The sequence below is a fragment of the Suncus etruscus genome, chromosome 12, assembly GCF_024139225.1.
Source record: "Suncus etruscus isolate mSunEtr1 chromosome 12, mSunEtr1.pri.cur, whole genome shotgun sequence".
NCBI classification, from domain to species: domain Eukaryota; kingdom Metazoa; phylum Chordata; class Mammalia; order Eulipotyphla; family Soricidae; genus Suncus; species Suncus etruscus.
The window spans coordinates 18,060,025-18,080,815 of record NC_064859.1 but is presented as its reverse complement, the minus strand read 5'-3'; the positions used below and the strand labels follow the sequence as shown (position 1 = coordinate 18,080,815).

Genomic DNA, 20,791 nt, shown 5'->3' with positions numbered 1-20,791 from the left:
GAAACTCCAATTGAATATCAGCCAGACTTCCTGTAACCAAGACTGGAACCCATGTCCTCCATTTTGGCCCCTTGCCCAGACTTCCATGATTGGACACACAGGCCATTCTCTAGATTGGCAGCATGTGTTTTCTCCTTCTGAGCTGAGCCATGTGCTTATCAAAAGTCAGCTGTGCTATTTTTGAAACTTTTGTGTGTATTTGTCCCAACCCAATACCACTAGCACCAATGGTCATTTCTGAGCTCAGTAAGAGCCTTTATTATGTTGGACATTGACTTGACATTGGTACTACTTGAACCTTGGAAAAACTAGGGTGTACCTGCTCTCATTCTTGCCACCCCTACAGCTGGCTTTATCTGTAGTTAAGAAGGGAAAATAATTGTTCTTAAATTCAGAGAAAAGGATACAATTTAAAATACAGTTATGAAGGCAATGGTAATGCTCTGTATGTTGTAGGTGCTTATTATTATTATTATTTGGCTTGGGGGCCATGCTCAGCAGTGCTCAGGGACTATTCCTGGCTCACTGTTTATCTTAATGTGCTGTTGCATTTTGCTATTTTAAAAGTTTTCATTTTCCTGGTTTCATTTTTCCAGCCTCTATTCCATCCCTGAGCCACCTTTGTCGTTTGGAAATTCGCTCCTGTCTAAAGCCCGAGCATCTCCGATCTGATACATTTGTTTCTCTGTTGCCGCTTCCGAGAAGCCTACACCAGTATTTGCTCTATTCAGAGGTCCTGAGAAGGAACGAGATTCCAGAACCAGCATTTCTTCAAGATGGGGAGATTGGTGAAGCTACTTAACATAGTTTCTGAGAATAACACCAAGACCATGAGCCATAGAGGACCACATTTCTGATTTTATAGTCACCAATAAAAGGGTTTTGATTGGAGGAGTGGTAGGTTAGGTTTGCGGGTGTTAATTTAATATGAATGTTTACAACTTCCCGGCCCCTCAAAAAAACATGTAGACCTCACTTAGACTACTTTATTGCTGTTTCATGCGTAGGGCATTTTATGTTATAATACCTTTTTACTAAACTGTTTTCAGCTTTCTCTAGAGGTAAATTTAGCATATTTCTTCCACCTCTGAATCCATGCTTATGTATGGAATGCTTACATAAGCTTCATTGGAAGTACACACAAAAGTGGGAAAGAATAGATTTCTCTTTTATTTGTGGTTGACTATCATATTTGTAAATGAGTATGGTTTTTTATATTTTATTCTCATATATTAAATTAGTCACTTTATTAAGAATTTTATTCTATGTTTTTTCACAGGTGAACTCACCATTTGTTTTTTATATGAAAATAAATCATTATCCTATTTTTTGTTTGTTTGTTTTGTTTTGGGGGGTCATACCTGGCAGCGCTCGGGAGTTACTCCTGGCTCTATGCTCAGAAATTTCTCCTGGCAGGCTTGGGAGACCATATGGGATGCCGGGATTCGAACTACTGTCTTTCTGCATGTAAGGCAGATGCCCTACCTCCATGCTATCTCTCTGCCCCTATTTTTCCATTTTTTAAGCAAGAATTCATTGCTGGGGCTGGAGCAATAAGCACAGCAGAGAGAGCATTTGCCTCTCATGAGGCTGACCTGGATTCGATCCCCTGTATTCCATGTGGTTCCCCAAACTTGCCAGGAATGAACCCTGAGTGTGGCTGGGTGTGGGCCCCAATCCCCCCCCCCCCAAATAAGAATTGCTAATGCACAAAGGTAAAAAAACATCTGAATTCAAGGATATGCTCAGTTTAAAAAAAAATTAGCTCAGTATTGGGATAAGTATTTCACACTTAGAATATAATCAGAAGACAGGGCATATTGCTAGTAGTATTAATAAGATAGTGTTTTTCCTTCATATTATCTACGTAGGTTATCACATAGTCCATCAGTTTTACACTTCTGTATCCTAAGTTAAAAGGATACTACTTATCTCATTGGTTTTTAAGCTGCTTGATCTGTATCTAGAGCCAAAAAGTACAAACCAGAGGAGCCATTGAGATCTGAGGCAAGAGTCAAGCCCTGAAAATTAGAAAACAGAATTATTAGAATAGACATAAACATAGGGCTCAAAGACAGCAAACTTTTTATTCTGTGGGATCCTGTGCTTCAGTATAGTGGAGGTCAGCCTCTCCTCTGTGATGGGCCTTTCCTTTGACCAAGGCCAAAGACCAAGACAGGTGAAGGCAGAACAAATGATGGAAGCAGAGCTAAGAGATAATTCAGATGAGAGTCACAGTTGTGGCCTGCAGTGTGGAGATAGAGTAGGAATGTGAGTACACGGGTAGAAGTAAATACAGAAATTAGAAATGTCATATGGGAAACTGGTAGAAATTTTAATTTAATAAATTTCAGTAATATATATATATAATATTTTTTAAAATGTCTTAATCTTTGTCTTTTCTAACTCGGAACTTTAACTTGCAACATAAAATTTTTTTCCTTTGTTTTTATTTAATGAGGTGAAAATGTATTTGTTATTTTTTATATTCAAATATGTAATAAAAACTCTTCAGAGATTATCTTTCAGTTGTTTTCTTTGTTTGGGGTCATACCTGGCTTTGTTCAATTTTTTTCTTCCTGGTTCAGTGCTCAGGGATCACAGAGCCAGGAGAACCTGGAAGTTCTCAGAAGCCCATATAGGGCGGCATGGATAGAATTAGTCTCCTTGTGCTTGGCTGGTGCCCCAGCTGCTGCTCTATCTCGTAGGTCTTGAGTTCTTCATTTTAAAAATAATCTGGGAGGGGCGGGGCTATAGCACAATGCTAGGGTGTTTGTCTTGCATGAGGCTGCCCAAGATGGACCTGGGTTCAATCCCCGGCGTCCCATATGGTCCCCCTAGCCAGGATGATTTCTGAGTACATAGTCAGGAGTAACCCCTGAGCTTCACCAAGTGTGGCCCTAAAACCAAAAACCAAAACCAAAACAAAACAAAAAAATCGGGGAGCTGGAGCCATTGTACAGTGGATAGAATATTTGCCTTGTATGTGGCTAACCTGGATTTGATTCCTGGTACCTCATATGGTCCCTTGAGCCTGTTAGGATTTCTGAGTATAGAGCCAAGAGTAACCCTGAGCACCTCTGGTTGTGGCTCAACTCCCCCCCCCCCATCTGAAAATTAGTATTTCAGAGACATTTAAACCTTCTCAGAACTTTTTGAAATGATATTACTTATTACTACAATGCTTATTATTTGATGGCATTTGTGATTTTTATGACTTCTATTAAGGACTCGAGAAATCTATTGAAAAGTTTTAGAGAGAAGGTATAGCTTTGATCAGAATGATATATATAGAGGGGTTCGCACTGACCCTTAATTCCCTGCCCTACATGCACAATGGTGCTTTCCTACTGTTGAAAGCCACAGCGGGTAATGAGGAGCTCCATGTAGGAAGTCACTAGTGGTGGCATATTTTATCAATACGACACAGATCTATTTTAATAAGAATTGCCAAGTGTTCACCTCTCCTTGGTCTCATCTTGTGCTTTTGTTTCCTGCTGATCCTTCCTGTTTTAAAGGCTATTTTATGTGATCATTTGCTATTAGTGGTGGTAACTGTGAAATGATTTAAATTTCCTGTCTCTTTGTCAAACATTAAGTATATTGGATGCAGCTTCTTTGTGTTACCGTGTGGTATGATGCTGCAGAGTGGATCATTATGTTCTTCTTGTGTCCTATGCCTCTACTGTGGTGGTGCTAGTCTTTGATAACCAGCTGAAGTGAAACATGTATATCAGCCGACTAGCTGGTTTCTTTAGTTATCTTCGATAACTTTAGAGAGAATTCTTGCATGTACATCCTGATCATTGTGCCGAAAGAGCTCCAAATGCCACTTGTCAGTTACATTTGAAGGAAGATATAAGAATAGTATTAATTGGTCAGTCTCTAGAATTAATTAAATTCTTAATTAATGGTTAATAATAACCATAATAAGAAAGCAGATGACGTCATGTCTTCTGGAACCATTAACTGGAATACACAGAAAAATTCATCTAAGATTTTGTTTTTTACTTTGATAAGCCTCTATTCTCCACGGAAATGATTTCTTCTAACAATATTCCTTGATCAGTCTTGGAAATATTTGTGTGAACAGGACCTCTCAGCCCAATTATTGCCAGCAGGTGCCTCGTGCCATTGTGGAAAGATTCAAAAAGGTGAAAATAGATGGACAGATACACTATCTTGATCCTGTCTTCTGTATAAGGCAAAGGGAGCATTGGCTCACCGATTTCATGTGAATACTCATGTTAAAGAGGCAATTCTAGTAAAAGGGATTGTCAGAGCTTCTATGAACTGGGACATAATAGCATCTGGTGGGGTGCAGGTGTCTGCCCAGTTGTGTTAAACTTGGTCAGTTCTTGGCACTGCACTGTCACCCCCGCCCAGCACTGCTGGGTGTTTGCCTGCTGGCTGCCAAGCTCTGACCTCCTAGAATGCCAAGCAGTGTTGCTTTGCCTATTCACCGCCACTGACCCATCGGATCGCCGCCCACCCCACTCTAGTGCCAGCCCAACTCGTTGTGACCCCGGTATTTAATAACAGCACCAAGAGTGCTATGAGTTCTCCTGGACTTACTGTGCATACTGAAAAAAAACTAGCTTTCATAACACAACTCCATGGCCTGGAGTAGTTACCTGAAAGGCAACAGAGTGGGGGTCCTACCTGCCCCAGTAAGGGGTTTATGTGCATCCTAGAGTGGATCTGTACTTGCTCTGAGGGGTGTTCTGTGTGGAAGTGAAGTTGCACCTCTGAGTGTAAATGTTCTCTCCAAGAAGCTGTTTATAGCCAAACCAGTGTGACCCATGTTTGAGAGATTATCATATTTTTTTTTGTTTTTTTTTTGTTTTTGTTTTTGTTTTTGTTTTTGGCTCACACCCGGCAGTGCTCAGGGGTTACTCCTGGCTGTCTGCTCAGAAATAGCTCCTGGCAGGCACGGGGGACCATATGGGACACTGGGATTCGAACCAACCACCTTTGGTCCTGGATCGGCTGCTTGCAAGGCAAACGCCGCTGTGCTATCTCTCCGGGCCAGATTATCATATATTTTCAATGTTCTATATCAAACATGTCATACTTGGTAAATACAGATGTTTTCTCCCTATACTTTTTCATAGTTTAACAAAATATTTTAAGGAAAAAGTAATATTCTTGTATGCAACTATTGAGCCTTATTTTCTTTTTTTCTTCCTCTTTGAGGCTAAATTAGTCTGTTAATGTCCTCCATATTTATTATTGTTGTTAGAAATGGTAAATGCCATGCTTTGTAAAAACTACCCCCTCCCAAGTCATCACATGCTTGTAGTTTTAATGAGGCAGAGAATGCATTGTACTTAGTAATTTTGTGACGTTGGTAGAAAATTGCCTTATTTGCTGCAACATATTAGTAAATTATATTGAGAGGAGGCCTGTCCTTTGCAGTAACACAGATTAAAGTGAGGTTTCGTCCATGCAAGTCAGGTGCTTTACCATTGAGCTTCATCTGCAGCCCTGCTTCTGTATCTGTGGAAACTAACAGGCACACATTGGTGGAGTAAGGAACCTTCTCAACAGTGCTCCAGGAGCCTGGACTTCAGTACAAGCAATTCATTGCCCACTGGATTAGGGCCTCATCAGGGGTGCTCAGGGTTTCCTCCTGGTTCTCTGTAGTGAAGCAGATGGGACACCAGGAGACGAACCCAAGTTGGCTGTGTATAAGCAAGCACCCTCCATGCTGTGTTATTGCTCTGGCCCCAAATATGATTTTAAGTAAAGGCCATACTAAAACTTGTCCTATGCCAGAATTAGTGTTCAGGTAATGATATAGCAGTAACAAATAAGAGAACATTTTATTTTATTTTTTATTTTTTGGGCCACACCCAGCAGTACTCAGCAGTGCTCCTGGTTCTGTACTCAGTAATTACTCCTGGCAGGCTCTGGGGACCATATGGGATGCCAAGGATAGAACCTGGGTCTGGTCTTGGGTGGCCACATGCAAGGCAAACACCCTACCACTTTGCTATCACTCTGGTCCAACCTTTATTTTATTTTTAAAAATATTATTATTTAAGGGGCCGGAGAGATAGCACAGCGGTGTTTGCCTTGCAAGCAATCGATTCAGGACCTAAGGTGTTTGGTTCGAATCCCGGCGTCCCATATGGTCCCCCATGCCTGTCAGGAGCTATTTCTGAGCAGATAGCCAGGAGTAACCCCTGAGCACCGCCGGGTGGGGCCCAAAAAACAAACAAACAAAAATCATTATTTAAGCACCATGGTTACAAAATTGTTCATGATTGAGTTTCAGTCATAGAATATCCAATTCCCTTTACCAGTACACTTTCCTGCCATCAGTATCACCCCTCTCTGGGACAGCCATTTCACTTCTCTCTCTCTCTCTCTCTTTCTCTCTCTCTCTCTCTCTCTCTTCCTTTTTGACACTGTTAATTTGAGCTATTGTTAATGAAGGGGTACCATGCATATCATATTATCTCCTTTCAGCACCCAGTTCTTGTCCAAAGTGATCAGTTCCAACTCTCATTGTCACAGTGGCTCTTCTCTACCCTAACTGCTTTTTTATATTAAGCACTGTAATTACAGTAGTGTTCATTGTTCGGTTTTAGTCATAGGATGTACACTGCTGTTCACCAGTGCAACATCCCCACCATCAATGTCCCCATTTCCTTCCAACTCTGCCTGCCTGTCTTTGGGGCAGGCATTTTGCTTCTCTCTCTCTCTCTCTCTCTCTCTCTCTCTCTCTCTCTCTCTCTCTCTCTCTCTCTCTTTCTCTCTCTCTTTCTCTCTCTCTCTTTCTCTCTCTTTCTCTCTCTCTCTTTCTCTCTCTCCTCTCTCTCTCTCCATTTTTGCCACTGGTTTGCACTATTGTTGATGAAGAGGTGTCCTGCATGCCACTTTATCCCCTTTCAGCGCCCAGTTCTTGTCCAAAGTGATCAGTTCTAACTATCATTGTGACAGTGGTCTCTTCTCTACTCTAACTGCATCCCCACTCTTTGTGACTAGCTTCCTACCATGGATTGGTCCTCTTGGCCCTCTATTGTTTCTAGATATTATTACCATACTGTCTTTTATTTTTCTTATATCCCACAGATGAGTGATATTATTTTATGTCTATACTTCTTTTGACTCATTTCACTCAGCATAATAATCTCTGAGTGCATCCAGGTAAAAGCAAAATTTATGACTTTATTTTTCTAACTGTTGCATAGTATTCCATTGTGTAAGTGTACCACAATTTCTTTCTTTCTTTTTCATTTTTTTTTTTTTTGTGGTTTTTGGGTCACACCCGGCAGTGCTCAGGGGTTATTTCTGGCTCCAGGCTCAGAAATTGCTCCTGGCAGGCACAGGGGACCATATGGGGTGCCAGGATTTGAACCGATGACCTCCTGCATGAAAGGCAAATGCCTTACCTCCATGCTATCTCTCCGGCCCCGTACCACAATTTCTTTAGCCACTCATATGTTCTTGGGCACTTGGGTTGTTTCCAGATTCTGGCTATTGTAAATAGTGCTGCGATGAACATGTGAATGCAGAGGGCTTTTCTGTAAGGTGTTTTGGGGTTCCAAGGGTATGTCCCTAGGAAGTGTTGCTGGATCATATGGAATTTCTATTTCTATATTTTTGAGAAATATTCATACTAAAGGCATATTTTAAATGTTTGTTTTGTTCCAGGCCCAGACCTGGTGGGCAGGATTTATTCATGACTCCACTCAGGGATCAGTCTTGGTTGTTCTTGGGTGACCTTAATGTGCTGAGGTTGGAACCCTGGTTGACCACTTGCAAGGCAGGCACTTTACCTCCCATACTGCCTCTCCCTGGTGTGAGTTTATATAATTTTAGTCTATGAAAAAAATATATCCACGCTCAGGAAATAAGTGGAAGGAGTCATCTAAAACTGCCATTTGATTTTCAGCACCTGCATTCATATTAACCTTCATGTCAAAGTAGGATTGGCCAGATGTACTGTAAGTGCCTTGACCACTGGACTATCTCTTTGGCCCCTGGAAATGTTTTTTAAATAGTTAAAATCAACTGCTTTGACAATTCACACCCTTATCAACTTCTTTGATGAGACCTACAGTCAAGTTGGAATCATAAGTTAATTTCCAATTCTAAATTGGTTTGGATCAGACATGCTGAGACCTTTCTGGACTTCCCCCCACCCCAAGATATCTGAATAAGGCAAACCCCCTCCCTGCTGTGTGTAGAGAAAAGAAGAGATAGAGTACTTAGTACTAAGTACTGAGTGCTTTACTTCTGAGTGCTGCACTGTGATCTGCTTTGGCCTTTTGCTAACAGCCCACAGTAGTTTCATAGCTGATGAGCCTTTGCATTACTCTATTGTAGTTAAGTGTGTATTTTAAATGAAGGAGTGAAAGTTCATAGTTGCAGTAAGGATTAGCGGCTGCTTGGTTTTTCTGTCTCTTGGCTTCTCTCTTAGCCACAGCACTACTAGATGAAGCTGAACAGGTGGTAATTGCCATTGGTGCCTGGAGGCTCGACAACAGCATCTGTTTCGTCTCTTAACACCAAGTGGCGATCCCAGCCTTCCCTGGCTGCTGCCTATGTGCAGGACTCCTAGCAAGTCTGCTGTGAGTCATTAGAAGGTGTTAATTTACACCCTCTCTAACATGATGGAATAGGCGAAGAAGTCCATCTGGTGGCTGAACAGGACTATGATTTGAATGAAACAAGGCACAGTGCTTATGTCTGTTGAAACAGTATGCACCAAAGATTCCGAATCAGAAGGACCATAGTTCCAGATTTTGAGGCGTTAGGTGTAGTCTGGGTTTTAGGTTTTGTCACTTAAAAATATTGTGTTTATTGTAGACTCTACTTTCTTAAGCTGTGGGTTGCAATCCCACATAGGTTGTAATCGCCTAACTGAATGTGAGCACCCTCCTCCCAGTTTATAGCAGTAAAAGGTTTCAGGTAATTGCCATCTGTTTGACACTTGTAGTCACAGAGAAACGCTCTTTCCTTTCGCCCTTACATTGACTTTTTATGAGGTACCACTCTTACGTGGCTTTTTGTGTTAAATTTCCCAGAATTACCTTTTAAGCTTAGTTTATTGTTCACACACTTATCCATCATGCTATGCAGTTTCAAAGTTAAGTACTGGCGGGTAATTATTTTTGACTAGAGTCCCTGGTGAAAAGGGTTTTTCCTAATGGAGGAGTCTGAGGTCAAAAACAGACAGCTTTGCTGGTAGGCCTTTCATGAAACCGCTAGATATTTAAGCAATGGCAGTTCAACACAACTTTTATTGGATTCTGCTCCTCTTTGGTGGTATCTAAAGCCAGTGGGTATCCCTAGGCATGTGGGCTAAAATTTCTGATGGCTCTGCCCACCAGAGTGTTAGAGTGTCACAGGATCCCAGTGACATCCAGCCATTCTGAGAAACACACCCTGTGCTCCTCCAGACTTTTGGTTGGTTGTAGTTTTAGGAAGGGTGGGGCTATTTTCATCAATTTTAGTCTTTGCCAGTTGTCATAATTGTCATAATAGAAAGTCTCTGGGACCCTCAGAAGGGGCGAGAATCCAGGCCTCAGAAGTATAAGTTATGTGTTTTATCTCTTCAATTACATCTCTGATCCCTTTCCAGTATCTTAAAGGAGCCACTTTGTGTAAGGTTTTAGAGAGAAAGATAGTTTTCAATCACTCAGTAGGAAAGAAGCATTCCCTAAGCACTAGAAAACCAAGAATGATAGGAGTCGATTGAATAATATGTTGGGAGACTTGAGAAAAGGAAGAGAAAACCTTTTTTAATCTGTAGGCCACAGTATTATGGGTGTTTAGAGTCTTTGAAAGGCAGAAAACAGGCAAAAGGATAGAAACTTCTGTTAGGTTCCAAAGAACTTCACAGTAAAATGAATAATTTTTTCCATGATTTTCCTTAGATGAGCTCTGCTGGAAGTTATTATGGGTTCGTTTGCAGTTAATCTTAACTTTCAGACGTACTCTTTAGTTCTTTATCTGAAAATGTTCTTAAGATAATTTGCATAAAAATGACTAGCGATTCTTTAAAAGCTAACATATTAAGACAGAGGCAGGGTCGAGTACAGGTGTGGGTGGAGTGGGGAGTAGGTAGATCTGGGAAATTGGTGGTGGGAATCCTGCACTGGTGAAGGGGAGTGTTCTTTACATGACTGTAATCATACAACTACAATTATAATTGCAATCACGGTGTTTAAATAAAGATAATTAAAAAAAAAAGACAGAGGCAGGGGCCAGAGTGGTGGCGCAAGTGGTAAGGCGTCTGCCTTGCCCATGCTAACCTAGGACAGACCGCGGTTAGATCCCCCTGCGTCCCATATGATCCCCCAAGCCAGGAGCGATTTCTGAGCGCAGAGCCAGGAATAACCCCTGAACATCACAGGGTGTGCCCCCCCCCCAAAAAAAAAGATAGGGAGAAGGCATTTTTGCCCACTCAATATTAATTGCACAGTTAATTGGGCAGCACGAGGTCACAATAATCCCTGATTGTTTCTATTTTCAGAAAAAAAACAAATAATATGGATTTTTGTCAGTTTTTTGGTTCCCCAGAATATATGAATAAATCCAAAGGAGGTCAAGCTGTAATGCTAGCACATCTGGTAGGGCATTTTCCTTGCATACAGTAGACCTGGGTTCAATTCCCAGCATCCCAGATGGTGGGATGAGCACTGCCAGGAGTAATTCCTTAGTGTAGAACCGGGAGAAACTCCTGAGCAACATTGGATGTGGCCCAAAGCCAAATCCAGAGGAGATACTTTGAATTGGTTCAGGGGGCAGCTTATTCATTTTGTCCTATTTTAATCCACTATGACCCATCGCTAGAAATTGGGAAGAACTATGGCCAGTGATTACTATCTAGTAATTATGATGGACAGTGACTTTGTCATTTAAGAGCCACTTATAGATGGAGAAAGACCTTTAGTGTTCAGCAGGGCATTAAAAAAATTTTTTAACAAGCTGCTATTACTAACCCAGTAATAAAAATGTAAAAGCTTGTTATACATAAAAATTACATGAAATTTATTTAAAGACAATTTAGGGGTCAAAATGGGAGACTTACACATGTAATTCTATTGATCAAGGCAAAAACAGAACTTGCTTTTAGTTTAAAATGTAAGAAAACATTAAAATGTAAGAAAAACAAGCGTGTGTGTGTGTGTGTGTGTGTGTGTGTGTGTGTGTGTGTGTGTGTGTGTCCCTGAGCCACAAAAGCATCCTAGAAGACATTTGCATTCTAGGAGTCATTGCAGCTCTTAGCACAATAACTTGGATATGGGAACAACCTACATATCTATTGACAGATGAACAGATCTTGAATGTATGTGGCTTAGATACCTGGTGCAATACTATGCAGCTGCAGGAACAATGAAATCGTGCAAATTCGCTGCAACTTGGAAGCAGAAGATCTCAATATAAGTGAAGTAAGTCAGAAGAAAAAATACCATGGATTTGTAGTGATAGCACAGTGATAGGACATTTACCTTACATGCGACTGACTCAGGACAGTCCTGGGTTCAATCCCCAGCATCCCATACAGTCCCCCGAGCCAGGAGCAATTTCTGAGCGCATAGCCAAGAGTAACCCCTGAGCATCACTGGGTGTGGCTCCCAAACAAAACAACCCCCCCAAAAACAAACCCCCAAAAGAACGAATACCAGATGCTCCACCTTACTTGCAGTATGTAGAGTTACAGGACTAAGTAATGCAAGATATCAAAGTGTGTCTGTGTGTGGAGAATTAGGTTATCCTGGCCTCAAAGTATAGAAATGAGAACAAGGAAGGGCAAAAGATGGAGTGGTGGAGAGGAGATTTGGGGATAATGGGAAAAAGACAAGGGCCCCTTGCACTCGACTGGTATATAGATGAAGTATTAGTGTATGTCTAAAACACAGCCAATAACACTGAACTGGAGACCCAAAGTGCAGCATCTTAAGCGGGGAACCAGAATGTGGAGGGAAGTTTATCTCAGTGTTGGAGCTGATGTTGGAACATTGTATGCTCTGTTACAAGTAATTTTATAAATAAGTGACTTAATTAAAAAGAAATTAAAATTTTTTACCTAAAACTGTTGAATTTTAGAAACTTAAAGATGTTCTTTTGAAAATTGTCAATAATCTTTACATGACTGAAACCTAATCACAATCATATTTGTAATTAAGATGTTTAAATAAAAAAAAGTTTAAAAAAAAAAAAAAAGAAAATTGTCAATGATTTGGGTAAGTTAAAAGAGTAAGGCTATAATTTCATTACCTGTGATTATAAAAAGCCATTAAAATTTTGACACATATTCCTCTCTTTTCCCTCTTATTTAACATGTAATTAAGGTAAACAAAATGTGATTACCATTCTTTACACTCACAGTTTATCTCATCCGATTGCCTAAACTTTCTTGCAAGCTAGTAAATAATGTACACTCGTGAATATAAATTTATTCTATGATTAGGTCATAGTTTATTTGATACAGAAGTCTGCAAACATTATATTTGAGGCTGTGATTTAACATTTTAGTAGCTAAGTCTATGTGCCTATTAATAATTAATTATGAGGATACATCGAGGATACATTTTTTTTTAATTTTATTTTTGTGGCATCAGGGGTTAAAGCCAGGGCTTCAGACATGCAAGACAAATGCTCTACCTCTAATCCACCCTCCCAGCCCTGAGGACAAATTATTAAAATAATTATTGGGCTAAAATGATTATATAAAATTATATATATGCAAACCACATAATTGATGCCAAAATTTATAATCTTAGAAATATATGTATGTGCTTATTTTTTTCTCCAATATTGGGTAATATAACTTTTAAGAAATTTTTGCCAATTTAACATCTTAAAACCATCTCCCTAATAAAAGGCTAAATAATTAATATAATGTTTAAAAATTGGAATTCTATTGACTTATACTGCGTGTTAGATCAATATCTTACATTTATTTCAAATCTTTGATTTTCTTCTTGATTATAGATCTGTGTCTGAAAATAACTTACCAGTTTATGTTTGACTTATATTATGGAACTAAATATCTTTTTTTAATAATATAATTTTTATTTTGATCATAGTGGCTAACATATTGTTGACAATAATATTTTAGGTACATATTTACATAAAATCAGGGGGGATTCCCATCACCGATTTGTCCTCCCTACACCTCCGTTTTTGTCCTACCGCCCATATCCTCCTCCCTCACTCCCGGGGCTGCTAGAAAATGTGGTCCCCTCTGTACCTAGTTTACTACTTAGTAGTCTTGCACCTGTTTGGTTTTGGTGCCTCCTTTATTTCCCCCTCTAACTGGGAGGCAGGACTAGCTAGTTCAAGTTATGTGGTTTTGTTTGAAGAAGAGAAAAGTAATAAACTGGGGTAAAAGTCTAATGCGCCAAAAATGGGTGGAATCCTTCTAGAGGCTCTCATCATCGGTTTGAGAGACAAAGGAGAAAAAGAAGGTAAAACACCCCAGCAGTACAAAAAGAAGTGTCAAATATCCAGTGAGGACTCCAACAATAACGATAAGCACCACAAAAAAAACCATGGTCTTGAGATAAGAAACATGGTAGAACACATAAAGAAAGAAAAGAAGAGAAAAAAAATAAGTATAAATGGGGAGAACAACTTCAATAACCACACCAAAACAAAGAAATCGACAAAAAGTAGATAGGTAAATAAAAATAAAAAATAATAATAATAAATGAAGATAAAAATAATATATAAAAAATGTTTTGTGCTTTTTGCTTTTTTTTCCCTCCTGCACTGGCACAGTAAATATTGGGGTCATTCAAAAAGGAATTCACTTGGCCTAAGAGATATGGGGTTTCTCCACCCTTGGAGTATATTGTCGTGGGATTAACTATAGACTCCATTCAGGTTCATTTACTCTCGCGGTGGTGCTTTCCTGGTGTTTGGAAGACTTCTGCTCCGTCCTGGGTGATAAAATCAGACCTCTGTATCTAGAGAGCTCAGTATCTGCACAGGTCCAGGAGTGGGACTTATGATGAAGTCTTTCTTTGTGGTTCTAGAAGTTCTGTTCCCTCAGTGTCATTTTAATCTATCTTCTGTGGTTGGTGGTCTTGGTCTTTCCACTGATCCTAGGATGGCACCTAGTATAGTGTCTTTCATTGTGTTTCCAGAAGCCCCATTCCAATGCAATTGTCTCTGCCAGACCTTTGAAACTGGGGATCATGGTAGCTGTGCAGGTCGTAGTTCAAACCCTAGACTAAGGCTTTTTTTATTGGTCCCAAGATATATACAGTTTGGTCATGGTTCTAGCAGCCAGTCATCTGTAAATCGCAATTTTGGCTTTTGGACCTACCAAAGGGTGACAAGTCTTCTGATTTTGTCTTATCGTTAGCTGGTAAGGTAGGATAACCTGCTCTTAGGTCAAGTTGTTCCCATTTCCTCATTGTCAGGATATCATATTAGAGCTGGCACTTGTTGGTGGCCCAGCAGTATTAAGGCTGTCCTGGACGGGATTTGTTTCCTGTAGCTGTTGTGAAGAACTGTGTCGTTTCTATGTCTGGGATCCAGGGTTCAAGGCTGGATGGATGGTGTCTAATCACCTGAGGTCTAAGTTGGGTCCGCGTGACATATTTTCAAGGTAGGAGATATCCCTGTATTGTAAACAAGTATGAGTTCCTATCCCTAGTAGATAAGAGCTCTTTTTTATATGTAAGATTTACCCTTTTTTTAGTGTGCCTTTGCAGGGAGAAATGGTGCTACATTATATTGTTGGTGCATTTGGGGGTGGACAGAGAAGAAAACAGAAACAGGTCACAAACCCAAAAAAGATAAAAATAGAAATAAAAATATATGTGCTCACATATGTATATGTAGAACAAACATTTTTAAAAATTGAATTAACAAAGTATTTAAAGGAACAAAGTGATGCAAATGACTACCTTACTTTTGGGGAAAAGCAGGTAAAGAGGTGGTATAATACAGGTCTTATACTTATGTTGGAAGTACAGGTTTTCCCATTATCTTTTGAGTTTTTCTTGTAGTGTGTGGGTTCCCAGGCACCTTTCCATCACACCCCCTGACCTTCTTGAGATTGGCAAAAGATTTGCAGCAGGGAGGTCTTGGAAGAGTTCTTGCATTGGGGATACTTTTGGAGCTAAGTCCAGTTTTCAAGTAACAGTCCACGTTAAGGGGAGTTGGTAGGGAGGGCCACACAGCATGAGTTCGCAGTGGAGTTGGCTGCTTTTTCTTGCAGGGGACGAGGTGTGGGTTTGATTGGGTGTCCCTTCGCTTGGGTGCTGGGTACTGATTCGTTGGGGGTAGGAGGTCAGTCTTGATGCCTAAGGGATTAAGGACTGAGGGTGAAGAGTTTTAATATGGTGGGAGGTCTGGATGGGATTGAGGGGTGAAGGGATTGTTGGATTTCCAAAGGGGGGAAAGGGGAAAGTATATTGGAAGGGGTAGGAAGGAAGAAAAGAGAAAATACATTAGAAAGAAAGGGAGAAGAGAAAAGAAAAGTAAAGTAAAAAAGAAAGTATTGAGAAGAGAGGAAAAAATAGCAAGGGAATGCTAGTTTGCTTGAATGTGTTCGATGAGTAGGGCCTGTAGTTTAAGTCTGTAGGTTACAGTTGCTGCTTCAGTGGTCTGACTGGTCTGTGCTTCAATTCCTAAAAGAAGGTATAACCTAGAGATAAAGTGTATGTTAAAAGTTTTCTCGGGACCATCTCGTAGTGCAAGCTGGGGATGGTATTTCGTGTGACTGAGCCCCGGGCTGCCATCTTAGTTTGTCCACTCTTTGTATCCAAGAACGCCTGTGGACAGAAAAGCTGAGAGGTTATTTTAAATATAGTAAGATAAAGGCATTAAAACATAGTGCTATGGGATGTTTCCATTGGAGTCAGTGATTGCCCGTGATATTCTTTACCTGTGATCCTGTATACAATCTCTAAGGGATTATTATGGGCCTTTATTGTAGAAATCTGATTACATACTTGTTCTCTCTATGCTGCTGTTTCTGGTGTTGCTGGTTTCTTGTGGTATAATGTGTAGTCAAGAGTTTGTGTTGTTCCTTTTTCATGTATTTTGGGCACTGCTCCCGAGTATATGTTGACTATTACAGTGTTTGGAGTTTCTACCCTGTTAAACCCTGTTATTTGATTGTTGAGTATTAGTTGTGTATAAGATGTATGTTCTAGGTGCTTCAGAATAGTGCTATCATTCTGTGTTTATCTTTTGTCTTCTAACTTACTTCATTTAACATAACATGTTCTAGGTCCATCCACGTTGCTGCAAAGTCTGTGATTGTATCATTTCTGACTGCCATGTAGTATTCCATTGTGTATAGATACCACATCTTAATGATCCATTCATCTGTTGTTGGACATCGAGGTTGGTTCCAAGACTTGGCTATTATACTGAGTGCTGCGATAAATAGTGGGGTGCACACGTATTTTGGAATGAATGTCCTTCCAACTTGGGGTTATATACCTAGAAGAGCAATTTCTGGGTCAAATAGCAGCTCAATTCTGAGTTCTTTGAGCACTCTCCAGACTGTTCTCCATAGGTGTTGGACTAGGGTGGAACTAAACATCTTAAGATAACTTACACAGCTTGTTTATAACTTACCAAACTTATACATGTATGTGTGGTATACAAATATAATGAGGGCCAGAAAAACAGTATAGGAGATGAGGCAATTGCCATTTTTGCAGCCACTTTTTCTGGCTTTGGTTTGATGCCCAGCACAACATTTAGTCTCCTGAGTACTGCCAGGAATCACTTCTATGCATGGAGCTATGAATAGCCCTTGACCATCACTGTACCCACATGTAACCCACATGTAGTAGAGCATAAGTGCAGAAACCCAAGGGACTCAAGGCTGCCAGGGCTTCAGGGCCACAGGCTGCAGAAGCCCAAGGCTGCCAGGGCCTGGAGCTGCAATGCTCACAGAGGCCCATGGGACCCAGCTGCCAGGTGAAGCAAAGAGCCCACCCTGAATGCCAACATGTAACGTCTGCCCATCCAAGACAGAGGGAGGAGAGAAGAAACTACGTATATGTTTTATACCTCTTGGTGTCTGAGACTTGCTGCTGCCTCTCAGAGTTTCCAGAGAGAGGGAGAGAGAGTTGGAAATTCACCAGCCAGAGTTGGCTGGGGAGGCCCGGGTTCAAAGAAGATAGAAAAATGAATAGATGCAAAGAAGGCAGCATTTCTCCGATGCTTTAACTCTGGCCCCCATGAGCTAGCAGGCCTGTTCTGGTTATTATTCTGCCCCCAATTCAACTGTCCAGGTTTTTCTTTTTATACCTGCCTGACAAGGGGCCATGTCCAAGGGGCATGTCCAGGAGCATGTCCAGACCTGCCATGTTTTTTTCAACTATCAACTGACTTTCTCCAACTGTCTCTTCCAACTAACATAAGAGCCACTTTACTAAGAATAAACTTTAGTGCTGAGGAGAAAGTACAGGGGCTAAGAGAGTTGCCTTGCATGGAGCCAACCTCAGTTCGAACCCTGACTCTGTGTGTGGCCCCTCCAAACACTGCCACTCCAAACTCTGAGCACAGAGCCAGGAGTAAGTCCTGTCATGGGTGTGACCCCCAAAGACAAAATATATATTAATGATTATTTTAGAAGACTATTGATGAGTAGTTTATAAAATCTCAACCTATTTAAGCCATTGGCATTGTATCACCAGCAAAAATTAATTTGACAATTCAGACAGAAACATTAAGTAAAAGTGTGATTATATCCAAAATGGAAATATTCTCAGAGCTTTGGGCCATTTTGAGAAATGGGAAAAATTAAAAATGTCTGATTTATTCTTAGACTCCCATTTATACTTGTTCAGGTTTTATTTCTAAAACTCAGACATGCTTATGTCCTGATGGCATCACTTTCTGATTACTTTCTTGTTGTCTGAAATCTAGCATATATGCATGATGAAGTTAGATCTACCTGTAACTTTTTAATCTCATATAATACAACTTTCCCCTACGAAATGTTAAAGATGGGCACATATGGGCACATGCTTATGTCCTGATGGCATCACTTTCTGATTACTTTCTTGTTGTCTGAAATCTAGCATATATGCATGATGAAGTTAGATCTACCTGTAACTTTTTAATCTCATATAATACAACTTTCCCCTACGAAATGTTAAAGATGGGCACATAGGTTCAGATAGTATGAGCAGCTGGTCAGAGATTGAGCAGCTGGTCAGAGATTAAACAGCATGTGGTGTTTGATTTCTTCCTTCCTCCCCAAAATAATTAAGTTCCTATTTTTTGCTTTAGTTTAAGTCCTTAGGTTGAATACTGTATCTAGTAAAACACATCAGGATCTCAAGAAAAATTGGTTTGTTTTTTTCCCCCTTTCATCTTGCAAAGGCTTTAAGAGTTCCAATGGGTCCAATACTATTTCTTTCACCTCATATCTACTGAGCTTGATAACTACATACCAGCTCCCCACTCTTGCATACTTGACATGTACAGTTAGAATGCTCAAGAGGGGAAATACAACTCGAAACATAACTTTCCATTGGTTAGCAGAGTTCTTGAGCAGCTTAATTTGACTTGATGATACATGTCAGCACACACATTTTGCTTTCATATTCCTTGGAAAAATATAGTCATAACAATTCAGGGCATAAGGGACCGTGAGTGTTCTCAACTATTATTATCTCTAATGAAATGCCAGTCTCCCTGGAAATAATGGGGAATTAATGGCTTACACAGTAAACCAAAAATCACTACACCCTGGACTGAAGAAATGGCAGCAACATCCCCCTTCTCAGTAACTTTCCCCCACTAGGTTAGAGATTATTGGAGAGCTGGAGACATGCCTATTATGTTAAGGAGAAGGACATGATTGGACCAGGGAGGGGAATCTGGGTCTCCTGTTGTAACCAACTGAACACTGTGGAAGGTCCAATGTCATGTGATATGTGAGGCTGCCCGTGGAAGTGCTTGGCATCTAAAGACCCAGTATAAACTCAGAAAACTGAAGGTCCTTACTAGGAATTTCTCATTTAATAGTTTGTATGACAGTGCTCATCCCTTTTCTCTAGGCAGAGAACAGTCCCTTCAAAGGCATTACCCAAGAGGCCAAATTACTTCCAATGGTGTAGTCATCCTCCTGAATCCATTCAGGAGACCCATTAAGAGACTCATGTTAACATTTTCTTAACTTCACTTCCCACTGACTTTAGTAACACCTATCAGAGGAGCAAGGATGATGTTTGATTTTCTTCACCACACTACAAAAAGTGTAATTCATTCATCGTTCTTTAAAAGTGCCCCCCAAATAAAGGCAGTTCCAGTTTTGCTTTTTCTCTCTTTCCCTTCCATTTGTTGGGAGAATTCAACCCTTGCTGTGTTTTCAAATTTCTTGGCTTTGTCTGTAGCTAAAGATACTAATACACTGAAAACAAGTTGCACAAGGGCCATGGTGGGTAGAGTGGGTAGAGTGGGTAGAGTGGCCTATAGTGGGTAGAGTGCTTGCCGTGCATGTGGACGACCTGAATTCGATCCCGCAGAATCCTAGGAATGATTCTTGAGTGCAGAACCAGGAATCATTCCTGAATACTGCTGGATGTGGCTCATAACCAAGATAAAAGAAAAAAAAAGTATACAGCAGCCCATTGGTGGGTTGGAACTTATTTCAAATTCCCACAGCTTCTTAGGCCACGGGCATCATTGTTGACACAATCAGTTGTTCTATCTTAACCCCTTTATCTTCACCTCTTGGGGTGAGATGAATGCAGTGAGAGAAGGAAGGAGGTATTGATGCCTTGGTTGCTCATGGGAAATTGGGAAAGTGCTTCTCAGATGGGACTTTGGGTCCCTGCCAAATCCTCTCTGAAAGGACCTCAGTGGAAATTCTTCCTCACCTAGAGATAAAAGAGTCCTTACTTACATCCAGGGATGGACACCTGCTGTGTGCAGGAAGATCTCTTTGTCTAAAGCTTCATACTGCTCTTTTGTCTCTGATTAAAGCTGGTGATTGTCATGGACATCTAGTCAACCCTGATGTTGTATCTACACTCCCTGTGAGTCTTTGCACCACAGCACAGGGGAGTGAACACAGGAGAGACACCTGGCTGATTAAAGTCTCTATTGTCTGTTTTGCTACACCCACAGTGTCCACCTTTGAATGTTTCCTGGTTGCTGTCTCACCTCCTTGTTTAATAGACCTGGACTGCACTGTTCACTGACCAGCTCTGGCTTTGAGATACAGCCTGCAGTTGGACCCATGTCCTCTTCTGGTATGGATACCAGTGTACTGCTACCTCAGTCCCCTGAGGCTAAGGATGGCTGAGCAATTGGTCTTGACCATTTAAATTGAATCTGAAGAGAAGGAGTGATTTACCTAAGGCTAGCTTGGTATGGACTGAGAAACGCATCCTCCCCCAAATCCTGAGAATTGAAGCCTTAATCCCCAACGTGATAAGAAAGTAGCATTTGGAGGTCAGGATTTCAAAAGAGAATTAGATTTAGATCATGTTTGGTGTCCCCTGTCCCTCCCCAGAATGATAGTAGTGCCATCAGAAAGAAAGAAAACTACCAGAACTCACTCTTTCTCTTTGACATATGAGGATACAGCAGAAGATTGGGAAGAAAGTCCTTCAAGAACTGAATCTGCTCACACCATGATCTAGAATTTCCTGACCCCTGGGTCTGAAAAAAAAAATGCTACTTAAGTTCCCAGTGTATAGTATTTTTCTATAAGCAGTCTAAGTTGTCTAAGTTAAGTCTAAGTTTCTGTCTCTGTTTTGCTACCTTTTGCCTCGATGCCTAATTTTTGGTAGTATGTATATTTATTTATATACTGAAAAAAATTTATATACTCTTATTT

The 20,791-nt window shown here is 40.6% G+C and overlaps 1 protein-coding gene across 1 annotated transcript in view; it reads left to right on the top strand.

Annotated features, from left to right (window-relative positions):
• ASB3 (ankyrin repeat and SOCS box containing 3) overlaps positions 1 to 1,042 on the top strand; it is a 60,371-nt gene extending 59,329 nt beyond the window's left edge. The window contains exon 10 of the mRNA XM_049784803.1: positions 597 to 1,042. Within this exon, the coding sequence (XP_049640760.1) occupies positions 597 to 802 (206 nt within the window). The 3' untranslated portion in view covers positions 803 to 1,042. The remainder of the gene's footprint in view (positions 1 to 596) is intronic.
• Positions 1,043 to 20,791: the final 19,749 nt, after the last annotated feature.